Source organism: Oncorhynchus mykiss, chromosome 3 (assembly GCF_013265735.2).
Source record: "Oncorhynchus mykiss isolate Arlee chromosome 3, USDA_OmykA_1.1, whole genome shotgun sequence".
NCBI lineage: Eukaryota > Metazoa > Chordata > Actinopteri > Salmoniformes > Salmonidae > Oncorhynchus > Oncorhynchus mykiss.
The window spans coordinates 75,338,374-75,355,751 of NC_048567.1; the positions used below are offsets into that span (position 1 = coordinate 75,338,374).

The 17,378-nt window shown below is 46.3% G+C and overlaps 1 protein-coding gene across 5 annotated transcripts in view; it reads left to right on the forward strand.

The window, feature by feature from the left end:
* LOC110504796 (diacylglycerol kinase eta) overlaps nt 1-17,378 on the forward strand; it is a 112,380-nt gene that overhangs the window by 38,561 nt on the left and 56,441 nt on the right. For 4 of the 5 annotated variants that reach the window (XM_036975215.1, XM_036975213.1, XM_036975216.1 and 1 more), the window contains 2 exons: nt 12,796-12,900; nt 16,231-16,363. In XM_036975215.1, the coding sequence (XP_036831110.1) occupies nt 12,796-12,900; nt 16,231-16,363 (238 nt within the window). Of the gene's footprint in view, nt 1-12,780; nt 12,901-16,230; nt 16,364-17,378 lie in introns of those variants that run through there. The other variant, XM_036975217.1, reaches the window with a different exon arrangement.

Consider the following 17,378-nt stretch of genomic DNA (forward strand, 5'->3'; position numbering starts at 1 on the left):
CAACACAACCTCGCCTTTCACCAGTTCATAATACAACATCAGTTTATACAATGGAACTGACAGAGAGTTCAAACCAATTCCCCTAATTAGAACACTATTCCCAGAATCAGTCTCAGCAGAGAAGGCTAACACAGACTAACACAAATGATCACAGGCACTGGGTCGTTACTTCCTAACAGAGAAACAAAACCTCCGTAATGAAAGGTAAATAATCTGGTTTAATTGGGACTTTCAGATGCACCTCGGCATGAGACAGTGTGACAGGTGTGAAGTGATGTTGGACAGGCGCTGCTTACGCTGTAGGCTTAGGTTTCAACGTTAGAGCAAGTACTGAATTTACCCTTAGCTCTGAGAACAGGACATTCGTTTATGATCTGTACCCTGACAGTAGTGACACTCTTGACTGAGGTCAGCTTTACCACACACAATGAAGCTCTGCCCGTGAACCAGAGTGTCTCGGTAGGCGAGGCCCAAATCTCTCCAAATGGCCCCACTCACTCTGCCCACTGCAGGGATCTCCAAAGCCACTTTTTTGAGTCAAAACATACTCGTCCACCAAAACCACAGAGACAGAGACAGTCTTCACTTTGCGTTCGTTAATGTACGTTGCTATTCAATCAGAGATTGTGCCCTTAAATTGCTCTAGCATAATCAGATCACATAGCCCCTGGAAAGTCATAACCGCAGAGGTGGAACCCCAGCGATTAAACTGTGAAGAGAACTCTCACGCAGACTCAACATGAGTCTGTTGGTCAGCCCTTTCTAAAGTTCTAAATCGTTGGCGGTAAGCCTCAGGAACCATAAATCATAAACCTACAACACAGCCATTTTAACCTTCTCATAACTGACACTGTCAACTACACCAAGAGCTGAATATGCTTCCTGCGCTTTACCAGTCAAAACACACTGCAACATTAAAGTGGAACACATCAGTAAGCCTAACAAGGGAAAAGAAAGGCTGTATCTCAGGGTAGCAAATGGCAATAACATTACCAAATGTCCCACTGAGGTACACAGTCGATTGTACTCACCTCCTCGGACCCATGTCCCAACAGCGAGGAGAGCAAGAAACTAACCAATGTTGCACACAACCAACTATCAATAGCAGTGGCAAGTTTACCAAACAAACAAAGGCAAACAACCCTGGTCCTACCAAAAAAAGTCAACTCAATAAAGCTGTACCAAAAAAAAAAACACCTACAGAGTTTAACACGAACTCCACATTTTCTCCCAAACAAAATACACTTACCAGTTATCTTACCACTAGAATGAGGCCTACTGCCACAATTTTCCAGGCAACGCACCTGCTTGATGACATCACCAGACAACCAAAAATCACAGATACGTCTCGAAGGCACAATACCTAACACTTTTAAGACAAGGGAGTGAATGCCAACTAAAGTGCATCCCAATTAGCACTAAACCATCATACACCAAAATGTCTAGGAATCAACCTTATGATCCAGATGAGACCCCACTTGTCACAAACCGTCTCATGGCCCATAACATAGAGGAAGACAACACGGAGATAAAACATTTATTAAACAAAGTAAACTATATACAAGTACAATGGTGTGTGTGTGTGTGTAGTCAGTTGTGTAAGTGTGTGGATGTGTTCATAGATGGTGTTGAGAGGTGCCAAAACAAATTAACACAAAACAAAGCCTCAAATTGCCACAACCAAAAACAACAGTGTGACGACATGGAGAGAGTCTCTTCGATGCACTGGGGAAAGATGTATTTATCCCAGGACACACCCGAGCCCAGGTGTGTCCCATTCCACTGACTACCCTCCTGGCTCCGCCCACCGACATCCTATTAAGAAAAACAAGAGCAAAGAATTCAGCAGAAAGAGTGGGGAGGGTCGTCACAAGAGCTACTAACTTGCACCTAAACTCAGCAAAAAAAGAAACGTCCTCTCACTGTCAACTGCGTTGACTTTCAGCAAACTTAACAAGTGTAAATATTTGTATGAACAAAACAAGATTCAACATCTGAGATAAACTGAACAAGTTCCACAGACATGTCACTAACAGAAATAGAATAATGTGTCCCTGAACTAATAGGGGGTCAAAATCAAAAGTAACAGTCAGTATATGGTGTGGCCACCAGCTGCATTAAGTACTGCAGTGCATCTCCTCCTCATGGACTGCACCAGATTTGCCAGTTCTTGCAGTGAGATGTTACCCCACTCTTCCACCAAGGCACTTGCAAGTTCCCGGACATTTCTGGGGGGAATGGCCCTAGCCCTCACCCCCCGATCCAACAGGTCCCAGGCGTGCTCAATGGGATTGAGATCCGGGCTCTTCACTGGCCATGGCAGAACACTGACATTCTTGTCTTGCAGGAAATCACGCACAGAACGAGCAGTATGGCTGGTGGTATTGTCATGCTGGAGGGTCATGTCCGGATGAGCCTGCAGCAAGGGTATCACATGAGGGAAGCGGATGTCTTCCCTGTAACACACAGCGTTGATATTGCCAGCAATGACAACAAGCTCAGTCCGATGATGCTGTGACACGCCGCCCCAGAGCATGACGGACCCTCCATCTCCAAATCGATCCCACTTCAGAGTACAGGCCTCGGTGTATCGCTTATTCCTTGGATTATAAACGTAAATCCGACCATCACTCCTGGTGAGACAAAACCGCGACTTGTCAGTGAAGAGCACTTTTTACCAGTCCTGTCTGGTCCAGCAACGGTGGGTTTGTGCCCATAGGAAACATTGTTGCCGGTGATTTTTGGTGAGGACCTGCCTTCAACAGTGTCAGATCTTCCCAATGAGATGTGGGTGCGGAGTCAGGCGCAGGAGAACCGAGTTCAAAGAACAAGAGCAAAATAAAACGCACCCCAACCTCACTGACAGTTCAATGAAAATAATCCCGCACAAAACCCCAAAGGAAGTGTCAAATTAAATCCCCCCCTAATTAACCAAAGTGAAACCAGATGAGACACAAAACAGACTTAACCAAAAGAAAAGGAAAAGGGATCGGTGGCAGCTAGTAGATCGGCGACGACGACCGCCGGGCACCGCCCGAACAGGCAGAGGAGCCACCTTCTAGTAGACCGGCGACGACGACCGCCGAGCACCGCCCGAACAGAGAGAGGAGCCACCTTCTAGTAGGCCGGCGACGACGACCGCCGAGCACCGCCCGAACAGGGAGAGGAGCCACCTTCTAGTAGGCCGGCGACGACGACCGCCGAGCACCGCCCGAACAGGGAGAGGAGCCACCTTCTAGTAGGCCGGCGACGACTACCACCGAGCACCGCCCGAACAGGGAGAGGAGCCACCTTCTAGTAGGCCGGCGACGACGACGACCGCCGAGCACCGCCCCGAACAGGGAGAGGAGCCACCTTCTAGTAGGCCGGCGACGACGACCACCGAGCACCGCCCGAACAGGGAGAGGAGCCACCTTCTAGTAGGCCGGCGATGACTACCACCGAGCACCGCCCGAACAGGGAGAGGAGCCACCTTCTAGTAGGCCGGCGACGACGACCGCCGAGCACCGCCCGAACAGGGAGAGGAGCCACCTTCTAGTAGGCCGGCGATGACTACCACCGAGCACCGCCCGAACAGGGAGAGGAGCCACCTTCTAGTAGGCCGGCGACGACAACCACCGAGCACCGCCCGAACAGGGAGAGGAGCCACCTTCTAGTAGACCGGCGACGACAACCACCGAGCACCGCCCGAACAGGGAGAGGAGCAACCTTCTAGTAGGCCGGCGACGACGACCACCGAGCACCGCCCGAACAGGGAGAGGAGCCACCTTCTAGTAGGCCGGCGACGACAACCACCGAGCGCCGCCCGAACAGGGAGAGGAGCCACCTTCTAGTAGGCCGGCGACGACGACCACCGAACGCCGCCCGAACAGGGAGAGGAGCCACCTTCGTTGGAAGTCGTGACAAACAGGCCTTCCTGGTATAACTCTGGCAGTTGTTGTTGTCATCCTGTACCTGTCCCACAGGTTTGATGTTCGGATGTACCGATCCTGTGCAGGTGTTGTTACAAGTGGTCTGCCAATGCGAGGACGATCAGCTGTCCGTCCTGTCTCCCTGTAGCTCTGTATTAGGTCTGTCACAGTACAGACGTTGCAATTTATTGACCTGGCCACATCTGCATTCCTCATGCCTCCTTGCAGCATGCCTAAAGCACATTCACACAGATGAGCAGGGACCCTGAGCATCTTTCTTTTGTTGTTTTTCAGAGTGAGTAGAAAGGCCTCTAAGCTGTTAGTGTCTTAATGACCGTTCCACAGGTGTATGTATATTCATTAATTGTTTATGGTTCATTGAACAAGCATGGGAAAGGTTTTAAACCCTTTACAATGAGGATCTGTGAAGTTATTTGGATTTTTACGAATTATCTTTGAAAGACAGGGTCCTGAAAAAGGGACGGTTCTTTTTTTGCTGAGTTTATATCCGAAGCTGTCCAAGCAGCCAGTGTTTGAGAAGCTTGTCAGCTCCATGTAACAGTCAAATGAACACCTCCCTCTAGTGTATTTGGTACACAGGAAAATTCATCATCATCAAACCAAATTCCTCAATACTGTTTGTGGTTTGTGAGACTACCTGTCTCACCTTACCTTTAACCAGGTAAGTTAAACTGAGAACACATTCACAGCAATAACCTGGTGAATAGTTACAGGAGAGGAGGGATGAATGAGCCAATTGGAAGCTAGGGATGATTAGTTGACCAGATTGGAAATTTAGCCAGGAAAGAATGCCTCTTACTGGCCTTTCAACACCATTAGCCAGCAGTGTCTGATCACCCATTCAGGGACTGACCAGGATCAACCCTGCTTAGCTTCAAAGGCAAGCCAGCAGTGGGATGCAGGGTGGTATGTTGCTGGCTAGCTAGCAGGTCGAAAAGGCAGTAAGTACATGTCATTGTATGAACAGCAATCTTTCACAACATGTGTAACAGACATGTTATATTTGACTAATGTAAAATACAAAATGTGTCATGGTATGCCAGGTACCAAATTGTTAGATTATATTTTGTTGGTAGAACCTGTAACCTCGATTTAACATTAAAGGGGAGGATGTCATCGCCCATGGCAGCATTCTGTTACATGGAATGGGAGACAGAGTGGTCAGCAGAGTCCAGAACATTGAGTTTCCCCGTGCAGCCTCAGGCCGGTCTAGTGCTACCGTAGCTGCATCTGTCTGATACGGAGGAGTGTTGTTCTCGCTGTAGGATCATGGATGACAGAAGCCGCACGCACGCACGCACGCACGCACGCACGCACGCACGCACGCACGCACGCACGCACGCACGCACGCACGCACGCACGCACGCACGCACGCACGCACGCACGCACGCACGCACGCACGCACGCACACACACACACACACACACACACACACACACACACACACACACACACACACACACACACACACACACACACACACACACCATGTAACCCTGCAGCATCAGGTCACTGTAGCCTTAGCAAGGTGATTTGTAGCTAAGGGGTTCGACTCGAGCGGGAAGGACACACGCAATCGTAGCAAGAGAATACAGTTACTGAATAAACATTGAGACTATAACCCTCTACTGCCAGCTTTAGTAATCACTTAGGCTAATATAATGAATAATAATATGTACACTGTTATGGGGACTGGAGAGGAAAATTAGTTGTCCATCTATATAAGGTAGAATGTATAACATGTGTACATCGTCCCTGACAAATAAACATGAAACAAATAATATTGTATGATCATGGATAATACTGTACATTATTGTATAATGTATAATACACTACTCAGTTTCAGAGGTCTTGGGTGCTGGCTATCCTGCTCTGGGGCTGGCCATCCTGCTCTGAGGCTGGCCATCCTGCTCTGAGGCTGGCTTGTGCTGTGTTGTTGTGGTGCATTTTAAATGTTTTTTTCCTTTGGATGGTTTGGGAGTTGTCTTGAGTTTCATAGCGAGGGAGAGGATGGATACTAATATGATTAGCTATTCGACTGTGTTCACACAGGCTGCCAAATTCGTATATATTTCCTAATTATTGGAAAAGGAACTGATCTGATTGGTCAAAAGACCAATTAGTGGGGGAAAAAAGGTTAGAATTGGGCTGCCTGTGTAAACGCAGCCTTAGACATGGAGACATGGAGCAGGGCGAGGTAGAAGGTGGTATGGGTGGTAGAGGGTGAGGGGGCAGAGGAGGGGAAATGGATGGGTGTCTCCTTTTTGTTTGGGCCAGAATCAGATAAAAATTATCTGATTATTCCGAACAAAACAATAAACACTACAAAACAAACCGTGAAGCTAAAGGCTGTGTGTCATAAACAAAGTCAAGTTCCCACCAAGACAGGTGGGAAAAGGGCTGCCTAAGTATGGTTCTCAATCAGAGACAACGATAGACAGCTGTCCCTGATTGAGAACCCTACCCGGGCCAAAACATAGAAATACAAATAGTATAACATAGAATACCCACCCCAAAATTACACCCTGACCAAACCAAATAGAGACATAAAAAGGATCTCTAGGTCAGGGCGTGACACACACACACACACACACAGAGAGAGAGAGAGAGAGAGTGGGCAATGACGTTATGATGTGTGCAGGTGTGTTTTATCTATCAGACATGCAGAGGGCCTCTGTACAGTGCCTTGCAAAAGTATTCACCTCCCTTGGCATTTTTCCTATTTTGTTGCATTACTGTTATTTAAATTGATTTTCATTATCATGTAATGGACATACCAAAATATTCCAAATTGGTGAAGTGAAATTTAAAAAATGACTTGTTTCAAAAGATTATACAAAATAAAAAGCGGAAAAGTCGTGCGTCCATATGAAATCACCCCCTTTGCTATGAAGCCCCTAAATAAGATCTGGTGCAACCAATTATATTCAGAAGTCACATAATTAGTTAAATAAAGTCCACCTGTGTGTAATCTAAGTGTCACGCGATCTGTCACATGATCTCAGTATATATACACCTGTTCTGAAAGGCCCCAGAGTCTGCAACACCACTAAGCAAGGGGGACCACCAAGCAAGCGGCACTATGAAGACCAAGGAGCTCTCCAAACCGGTCAGGGACAAAGTTGTGGAGAAGTACAGATCAGGGTTGGGTTATAAGAATATATTAGAAACTTGGAATATCCCACGGAGCACCATTAAATCCATTATCAAAACAACTGAAAGAATATGACATCACAACAAACCTGCCAAGAGAGGGCCTCCCACAAAAACTCACAGACCAGGCAAGGGGGGCATTAATCAGAGAGATAAACAAAGAGACCAAACCATAACCCTGAAGGAGTTGCAATGCTCCAAAAAGGAGATTGGATTATCTGTCCATAGGACCACTTTAAGCTGTACACTCCACAGAGCTGGGATTTACAGAAGAGTGGCCAGAAAAAAATAAGTAATCATGTTTGGTTTTCGCCAAAAGACATGTGGAAGACTCCCCAAACATATGGAAGAAGGTACTCTGGTCAGATGAGACTAAAATTGAGCTTTTTGGCCATCAAGGAAAACGCCATATCTGGTGCAAACCCAAGACGTCTCATCACCCCGAGAACACCATCCCCACGGTGAAACATGGTGGTGGCAGCATCATGCTGTGGGGATGCTTTTCATCGGCAGGGACTGGGAAACTGGTCAGAATTGAAGGAATGATGGATGGCGCTAAATACAGGGAAATTCTTGAGGGAAACCTGTTTCAGTCTTCCAGAAATTTGAGACTGGGATGGAGGATCACCTTCCAGCTGGACAATCACCCTAAGCATACTGCTAAAGCAACACTCAAGTGGTTTAAGGGGAAACATTAAATGTCTCGGAATGGCCTAGTCAAAGCCCAGACCTCAATCCAATTGAGAATCTGTGGTATGACTTAACCTTTCTGATCTCCCCATCCCGGATCCGGGTTCGTGAATACAGACTCAAGCTCATTACCATAACGCAACGTTAACTATTCATGAAAATCGCAAATGAAATGAAATAAATATGCTAGCTCTCAAGCTTAGCCTTTTGTTAACAACACTGTCATCTCAGATTTTCAAAATATGCTTCTCAACCATTGCAAAACAAGCATTTGTGTAACAGTATTGATGGCTAACGTAGCATTTAGCATTAGCATTCAGCTGGCAACATTTACACAAAAAAACAGAAAAGCATTCAAAAAAATCATTTACCTTTGAAGAACTTCAGATGTTTTCAATGAGGAGACTCTCAGATAGCAAATGTTCAGTTTTTCCTGAAAGATTATTTGTTTAGGACAAATCGCTCCGTTTTCTGCGTCACGTTTAGCTATGAAAAAACCCCTGTATCCAGGATTGTGTAAATCTATCAGCAAGCTCATTAGCATAACACAACGTTAACTATTTATGAAAATCGCAAATGAAATGAAATAAATATGCCATCTCTCAAGCTTAGCCTTTTGTAAACAACACTGTCATCTCAGATTTTCAAAATATGCTTCTCAACCATAGGAAAACAATCATTTGTGTAAAAGTAGCTAGCTAGAGTTAGCATTTCGTGTTAGCATTTAGCGTTAGCATTAGCGTTAGCATCCAGCACGCAACATTAACAAAAACATAAAAGCCTTCAAATAAAATAATTTACCTTTGAAGAACTTCTGATGTTTTCAATGAGGATACTCTCAGTTAGATAGCAGATGCTCAGTTTTTCCAAAAAGATTCCTTGTGTATTAGAAATAGCTCCGTTTTATACATCACATTTGGCTACCAAAAAAAATCCATAAATTCAGTCCTCAAAACGCAAACTTTTTTCCAAATTAACTCCATAATATCGACTGAAAACATGGCAAACGTTGTTTAGAATCAATCCTCAAGGTGTTTTTCACATATCTCTTCATTGATACATCGTTCTTGGAAAAATGCTTTCTCTCCTGAATCCCAGGAGAAAATGCCCGCACCTGAAGATTACGCACAAATTTAGACAAAGGACACCGGGCGGACCTCTGGAAAATGTAGTCTCTTATGGCCAATCTTCCAATGATATGCCTACAAATACGTCACAATGCTGCTAAGACCTTGGGCGAACGACAGAAAGTGTAGGCTCATTCCTTGCGCAATCACAGCCATATAAGGAGAGAATGGAAAACAGAGCTTCAGAAATTCTGCTAATTCCTGGGTGATGCATCATCTTGGTTTCGCCTGTAGAATGAGTTCTGGGGCACTTACAGACAAAATCTTTGCAGATTCTGAAACTTCAGAGTGTTTTCTTTCCAAAACTGTCAAGAATATGCATAGTCGAGCATCTTTTCGTGACAAAATATCGCGCTTAAAACGGGAACGTTTTTTATCCAAAAATGAAATAGCGCCCCTAGAGCTCTAAGAGGTTAAAGATTGCTGTACACCAGTGGAACCCATCCAACTTGAAGGAGCTGGAGCAGTTTTGCATTGAAGAATGGGCAAAATCCCAGTGGCTAGATGTGCCAAGCTTATAGAGACATACCCCAAGAGACTTGCAACTGTAATATCTGCAAAAGAGGGCTCTACAAAGTATTGACTTGGAGGAGACGAATAGTTATGCACGCTCAAGTTCTTATTTCTTGTTTGTTTCACAATAACAAATATTTTGCATCTTCAAAGTGGTAGGCATGTTGTGTAAATCAAATGATACGAAACCCCTCCCAAAATCTACGACAACACGTTGGTCACAACACATCAAAAAGAGATTTCATCTGCACTGAACCAGTGAAGCTGCATCTGTCCATGTATCCTAATGGAGAAGACAATATGGCTGACAAACGGCATCAGTGGTAGTCTTTATTATATGATAATGGTGCTACTGTAGACTTCATACAGAAAATTCAGCACCAGTACAATAGTGTGTGGGAGACTGTGTTTGAACAGATGGGGTTTATCTGCTTCATACAGTGATATGAGTGTGTGTCGTATGCTGCATTCACACACACACACACACACACACACACACACACACACACACACACACACACACACACACACACACACACACACACACACACACTGCCGTGTGTGTATCTGGCTGCTGTCTGTGAGCTAATGGCTATGTTTCCACAGCGGGTAATAGGCTCAGAGCCTCATGTGCTGCTGGTCCACAGGGCAGACAGACCTGTACACAGCTGCTGAGATGGAAGGGAGGGTTGGAACAGGGAGGGAGTGATGAGAAGCACAGGGAGGGAGGGGTGGAACAGGGAGGGAGTGATGAGAAGCACAGGGAAGGAGGGATTGGTAGAACAGGGAGGGAGTGATGAGAAGCACAGGGAAGGAGTGGTGGGACAGGGATGTAGCGATGAGAAGCACAGGGAAGGAGGGGTGGAACAGGGAGGGAGCGATGAGAAGCACATGGAAGGAGGGGTGGAACAGGGAGGGAGCGATGAGAAGCACTGGGAAGGAGGGATTGGTAGAACAGGGAGGGAGCGATGAGAAGCACAGGGAAGGAGTGGTGGGACAGGGATGGAGTGATGAGAAGCACAGGGAAGGAGGGGTGGAACAGGGAGGGAGTGATGAGAAGCACAGGGAAGGAGGGGTGGAACAGGGAGGGAGCGATGAGAAGCACAGGGAAGGAGGGGTGGAACAGGGACGGAGCGATGAGAAGCACAGGGAGGGAGGGGTGGAACAGGGAGGGAGCGATGAGAAGCACAGGGAAGGAGGGGTGGAACAGGGAGGGAGCGATGAGAAGCACAGGGAAGGAGGGGTGGAACAGGGACGGAGCGATGAGAAGCACAGGGAGGGAGGGGTGGAACAGGGAGGGAGCGATGAGAAGCACAGGGAAGGAGGGGTGGATCAGGGAGGGAGCGATGAGAAGCACAGGGAGGGAGGGGTGGAACAGGGAGGGAGCGATGAGAAGCACAGGGAGGGAGGGGTGTGAAAAATGGATTTAAATTGGTGTGTGTGCTTTGTTAGAAGGTGTTCCTGTGTGTTGCTGTGTGTACCCACAGCCTTGAGTGTCCCCATGCTGAATCAATGTCAGCCATGTTAACACCCACTCTAACTACCTGAGAAAACAACAGAGAGAGGAGAAGGGGAGGGGGGTGGTGAAGGATGAAGAGAGGAGGAGAGGGAAGGGAAATATGAAGAGAGGAGAAAAGAGAGAGAGAGAAAGAAAGAAGGCAGAGGGGTAAACATGAAAGGAAGGTAAGACAAGAAGAGTAAGGAGAGATAATCCAGAATGAAGAAGAAGTGATGAATGCTGAAAGGGTTTTGTCTCTTTCTGTCTGTCATGTCTTTCTGTCTCATGTCTTTGTGTCTGTTATGTCTTTGTCTCATGTCTTTCTGTCTGTTATGTCTTTCTGTCTGTTATGTCTTTGTCTCATGTCTTTCTGTCTCATGTCGTTCTGTCTGCTATGTCTTTCTGTCTGTTATGTCTTTGTCTCATATCTTTCTGTCTCATGTCGTTCTGTCTCATGTCTTTCTGTCTCATGTCTTTCTGTCTCATGTCTTTCTGTCTGTTATGTATTTCTGTCTGTTTTGTCTTTCTGTCTGTTTTGTCTTTCTGTCTCATGTCTTTCTGTTTCATATCTTTCTGTCTCATGTCTTTCTGTCTCATGTCTTTCTGTCTGTTTTGTCTTTCTGTCTCATGTCTTTCTGTCTCATGTCTTTCTGTCTGTCATGCATTTCTGTCTCATATCTTTCTGTCTCATGTATTTCTGTCTCATGTCTTTCTGTCTGTTTTGTCTTTCTGTCTCATGTCTTTCTGTCTCATGTCTTTCTGTCTCATGTATTTCTGTCTCATGTCTTTCTGTCTGTTTTGTCTTTCTGTCTAATGTCTTTCTGTCTCATGTCTTTCTGTCTCATGTCTTTCTGTCTGTTTTGTCTTTCTGTCTCATGTCTTTCTGTCTCATGTCTTTCTGTCTGTTTTGTCTTTCTGTCTCATGTGTTTCTGTCTCATGTCTTTCTTTCTCATGTATTTCTGTCTGTTTTGTCTTTCTGTCTCATGTCTTTCTGTCTCATGTCTTTCTGTCTCATGTATTTCTGTCTGTTTTGTCTTTCTGTCTCATGTCTTTCTGTCTCATGTCTTTCTTTCTCATGTATTTCTGTCTGTTTTGTCTTTCTGTCTCATGTCTTTCTGTCTCATGTCTTTCTTTCTCATGTCTTTTTGTCTCATGTCTTTCTGTCTCATGTCTTTCTGTCTCATGTCTTTCTGTCTCATGTCTTTCTGTCTGTTATGTCTTTCTGTCTCATGTCTTTCTGTCTCATGTCTTTCTGTCTCATGTCTTTCTGTCTCATGTCTTTCTGTCTGTTATGTCTTTCTGTCTCATGTCTTTCTGTCTCATGTCTTTCTGTCTCATGTCTTTCTGTCTCATTTCTTTCTGTCTCATGTCTTTCTGTCTCATGTCTTTCTGTCTGTTATGTCTTTCTATCTCATGTCTTTCTGTCTCATGTCTTTCTGTCTGTTATGTCTTTCTGTCGGTGTGTCTAAAGGGTTGTCTCTTTCTGTCTGTGTGTCCCCTGGGAGGCTCTCCTTTCCTCCCTCAGCGCGGAGAGAGGGACAGAGCGAAGGAAGAGAGGAGGAGGAAGTGGGTTGATGGGCTATCAGCCTTTACCAAGGCTCAGCCTGTCACCTCACATCATACTCAAAACAGAGGGAGTGTTAGGGGGCAGACAGAGAGAGAGAGAGAGAGAGAGAGAAGAGGGGTGGGTAGGGGAGGGTGAATAAGTGATGAGGGAGAGAGTGAGGAAATATTTGAGAGGTCTGAGAAAGAGAGCGAGGGAGGGAGGGGGCTCGTTCTCTTTTAAAGGCGGAGAGCAGATCTCCCATCGGCTCAGAGGCAGAGCAGGCAGAGGAGAGGACAGTACACTAATTTTCCCTCTCTGTCTCTCTATCAATCCAGGTGATCACTCCGTTCCGCAGGCTCATCCTCTGCGCAGAAAACAGGAAAGAGATGGAGGACTGGATCAGCTCGCTGAAGTCCGTTCAGTCCCGAGAGCATTACGAGGTAAGACCAGATCCATTCTCTGTTCTCTAAAGCAACAGATCCATTCGCTGTTCTCTATAGCAACAGATCCACTGCCTGTGTGAGCTTTTGAGAGTGAGAGAGAAAGAGGCAGAGAATGAGAGAGGAGACATGGAGACAGGGGGCATGGAGAGAGGGGGAAGGAGAGAAGAGGCATGGAGAGAGGGGGAAGGAGAGAAGAGGGAGAATGAGACAGGTGGTATGGAGAGACGAGGCATGGAGAGAGGGGGAAGGAGAAAAGAGGGAGAATGAGACAGGTGGTATGGAGAGACAAGGCATGGAGAGAGGGGGAAGGAGAGAAGAGGGAGAATGAGACAGGTGGTATGGAGAGACAAGGCATGGAGAGAGGGGGAAGGAGAGAAGAGGGAGAATGAGGCAGGTGGTATGGAGAGACAAGGCATGGAGAGAGGGGGAAGGAGAGAAGACGGAGAAGGGGACAGGTGGTATGGAGAGACAAGGCATGGAGAGAGGGGGAAGGAGAGAGGTGGTATGCATTGTGTTGCAGAAAACAATAGATCTTTGATCTGATCATTGTCTTACTATGTCAGTTAAGAGTGCAGATATTTCTGTTTCTGTTGTTTCTGATGAAGGTGTGTGAGCAGCAGGGTAGTGTAGTGTCGGTAGCAGGGTAGTGTAGTGTGAGCAGCAGGGTAGTGTAGTGTGAGTAGCAGGGTAGTGTAGTGTGAGTAGCAGGGTAGTGTAGTGTGAGCAGCAGGGTAGTGTAGTGTCGGTAGCAGGGTAGTGTAGTGTGAGCAGCAGGGTAGTGTAGTGTCGGTAGCAGGGTAGTGTAGTGTGAGCAGTAGGGTAGTGTAGTGTGAGTAGCAGGGTAGTGTAGTGTGAGTAGCAGGGTAGTGTAGTGTGAGCAGTAGGGTAGTGTAGTGTGAGTAGCAGGGTAGTGTAGTGTGAGTATCAGGGTAGTGTAGTGTGAGTAGCAGGGTAGTGTAGTGTGAGTATCAGGGTAGTGTAGTGTGAGTAGCAGGGTAGTGTAGTGTGAGTAGCAGGGGGTAGTGTGAGTATCAGGGTAGTGTAGTGTCGGTAGCAGGGTAGTGTAGTGTGAGCAGCAGGGTAGTGTAGTGTGAGTAGCAGGGTAGTGTAGTGTGAGTAGCAGGGTAGTGTAGTGTGAGCAGCAGGGTAGTGTAGTGTCGGTAGCAGGGTAGTGTAGTGTGAGCAGCAGGGTAGTGTAGTGTCGGTAGCAGGGTAGTGTAGTGTGAGCAGTAGGGTAGTGTAGTGTGAGTAGCAGGGTAGTGTAGTGTGAGTAGCAGGGTAGTGTAGTGTGAGCAGTAGGGTAGTGTAGTGTGAGTAGCAGGGTAGTGTAGTGTGAGTATCAGGGTAGTGTAGTGTGAGTAGCAGGGTAGTGTAGTGTGAGTATCAGGGTAGTGTAGTGTGAGTAGCAGGGTAGTGTAGTGTGAGTAGCAGGGTAGTGTAGTGTGAGTAGCAGGGTAGTGTAGTGTGAGTATCAGGGTAGTGTAGTGTGAGTAGCAGGATAGTGTAGTGTGAGTATCAGGATAGTGTAGTGTGAGTATCAGGGTAGTGTAGTGTGAGTAGCAGGGTAGTGTAGTGTGAGTATCAGGGTAGTGTAGTGTGAGTAGCAGGGTAATGTAGTGTGAGTAGCAGGGGGTAGTGTGAGTAGCAGGATAGTGTAGTGTGAGTATCAGGGTAGTGTAGTGTGAGTAGCAGGGTAGTGTAGTGTGAGTAGCAGGGTAGTGTAGTGTGAGTAGCAGGGTAGTGTAGTGTGAGTAGCAGGGTAGTGTAGTGTGAGTAGCAGGGTAGTGTAGTGTGAGCAGTGGGTTGCATGCTCTGTAGCGTGCAGTGGACTGGAACATCTATTTCACCCATTTAGGGTGGTCGTGGAAGCCCAGCTCACAGGAGACATACACACATGCATACACACACACAGTGTCACACTCAGAGAAGTCCCACAGTCACACATGCACGCACGCACACACACACACACACACACACACACACACACACACACACACACACACACACACACACACACACACACAAACATAACACCAGGCGGTGTTGTCTAAACGGAAAGGTTTTACAGGTTTTTAACTGCTAGTGTCTGTCTTACTCTCTGGGTGTCTTAGAACTCACCAGGAAACAGAGCTCGGCACTAAATAGTCCCTCACATCACTCTATAACGAACCCAATGATCTTTTTACAACAGGAAGATAAGAGTGGCTGTTAGATATTCATGCTGAATGATAATAATCCCTGTATTATCTTCTCAGGATGTTTTTAACAGTATTGCCGTTTGTTGTGTTTTGCCGCGACCAGAAACAGACATAACTGTTGATATTGGTTGACTGCAGCGTTTGTCTCCAGGCAGATACAGTGTAAATTGTACAGTGCCAGCGTTGCATATCAATGCCTTTCATTTGGGAAAGACAGATGATATAAGATTGTTTCCATCTCTGCCCTCTTTCCTCTCCCCTGCAATGCACCGCTGAGCTACAGAGTATAGAATTGATAGAACTAGAGGTTCAGGAAACTATACTCAGATGTTGGAACCATAGGTTCCCATTCTAATAGGGATGGATAGATGGTGTGCGTGTGCGTGTGTGTGTGTTTGCGTGTGTGCGTGTGCGTGTGTGTGCGTGTGTGTGTGTGTGTGTGTGTGTGCGCGTGCGTAGGTGCGTGTGTGTGCGTGCGTATGTGTGTGTGCATGTGTGCATGTGTGCGTGTGTGTGTGTGTGTGCGTGCGTAGGTGTGTGTGTGCGTGTGCGTGTGTGTGGTATGATATGATTTATGGTCAAATCTGTCTCCTATACGTTGTAAAAGTCTTCTATAAAGAAGTGAGAAAATGTCAAGTAATCTCTTCAAATGCTTGTGTAAAATGTGTGTGTATATAGGTTCTATGTTGCTCACCTAAAACACCACTGAGCTGTCCAAAAACATTGTATAGTGAACGCTGCAATGCAATTTATGTTAACAATTTATATAGGTTTTCTTTACCTGTGTCTCCGTTTAAGTAAACAATGTGAACATGCAATCAATGTTTACTAGATGTGGAATCGCCTTTGGATAATGTACCTTATGTGTACATTATTATTGGATAATGTACCTTTCCATCTATTTAAAGTGACGGTTATCTGTGCCACACCTTCTCATAAAAATGGTCGGGTCATTTGTGCCAATTCGTCTATTCGGAATGTTACGATTACTTTATCTATATATCTATTTATATTACCTTGGTCAGTGTGTGTTTCTTAATGTGAGCAAAACGGAACCTAATGTTTGAAGTAAAGTACCTGACTGTCTATCCTATGTGTTGCCAACCTGATTTAACCTCTCGTTTGTCAGACAGCACAGTTTAATGTGGAACATTTCTCAGGGATGCACAACTGGTATGCCTGCTCCCACGCACGGCCCACCTTCTGTAACGTCTGTAGGGACAGCCTCTCTGGCGTCACCTCCCACGGCCTGTCCTGCGAAGGTAAGACATACCACACACACACACTCACATCTCTGTTTTATCTCTCCTAACACCTCTCCTCCTCATTTATCTCTCCGTCTCCTCATTAAGGAGAGGATGCTGTCTTCTGTGTTTTCCCTTAATGCTGTGTGTTCCTCCTGGGCTGTGGTGGTTTCCTTAGTGCTCTGTGTCCCTCCTGGGCTGTGGTGGTTTCCTTAGTGCTGTGTGTCCCTCCTGGGCTGTGGTGGTTTCCTTAGTGCTGTGTGTCCCTCCTGGGCCGTGGTAGTTTGAATCATTCCTGGAGAGGTGGAGGGGGGATATAGTGTTAACAGGGCTGTACGATGGGGAATAGGACAGACTTACTTATTTCTATTTCCTCCCTGTGGAGTATAAGGTCACAACCAGGCTAACCCATCCAGGAAGTAGGACTATGAGCTCTTAGTAGAGCTGGGTTGGGGACTGTTCAATTTAACTATGCAGTCAATACCACTTTATGATATTATTTCAATTCGGATCGATTAAGAATAGTAGGGCAGTGCTGGAGCTGAATGATGGGCGATTGGTCTATTGGCTGGAGAAGTGAGGTGTGGGTTGAGAAGAGCTTACGATATGTCGTGACCTCTCTGCTGGCTAGTCTAGTGTGTAGTGTCCTCTCTGCTGGCTAGCCTAGTGTGAGAGGCTAATGATAACCCATTAATTGCCATAAAATGAAGGGCTTCCTCTTTGAAGGCTCTTCAAAGGCTTTTATGGCTGTGTGTGTGGTGTGTGTGGTGTGTGAGTGTGTGTGTTAATTCATGCTTAATGGTTCCAGATGATGTGGAACGTTAGACTCACAATGTCTACGGTAGACACACACACACACACACACACACACACACACACACACACACACACAGGCTATGCTAATTAGCAGTAGAGGAATATACAGATGGTGTTCATTACGGTTGTCTGATGCATAAATAGTATTGGTACGTTGGTTACACTTCCTTCACAGCCGAGGTGTGGACAAGTTGCGTCATTCCCACACCTGTCCCTG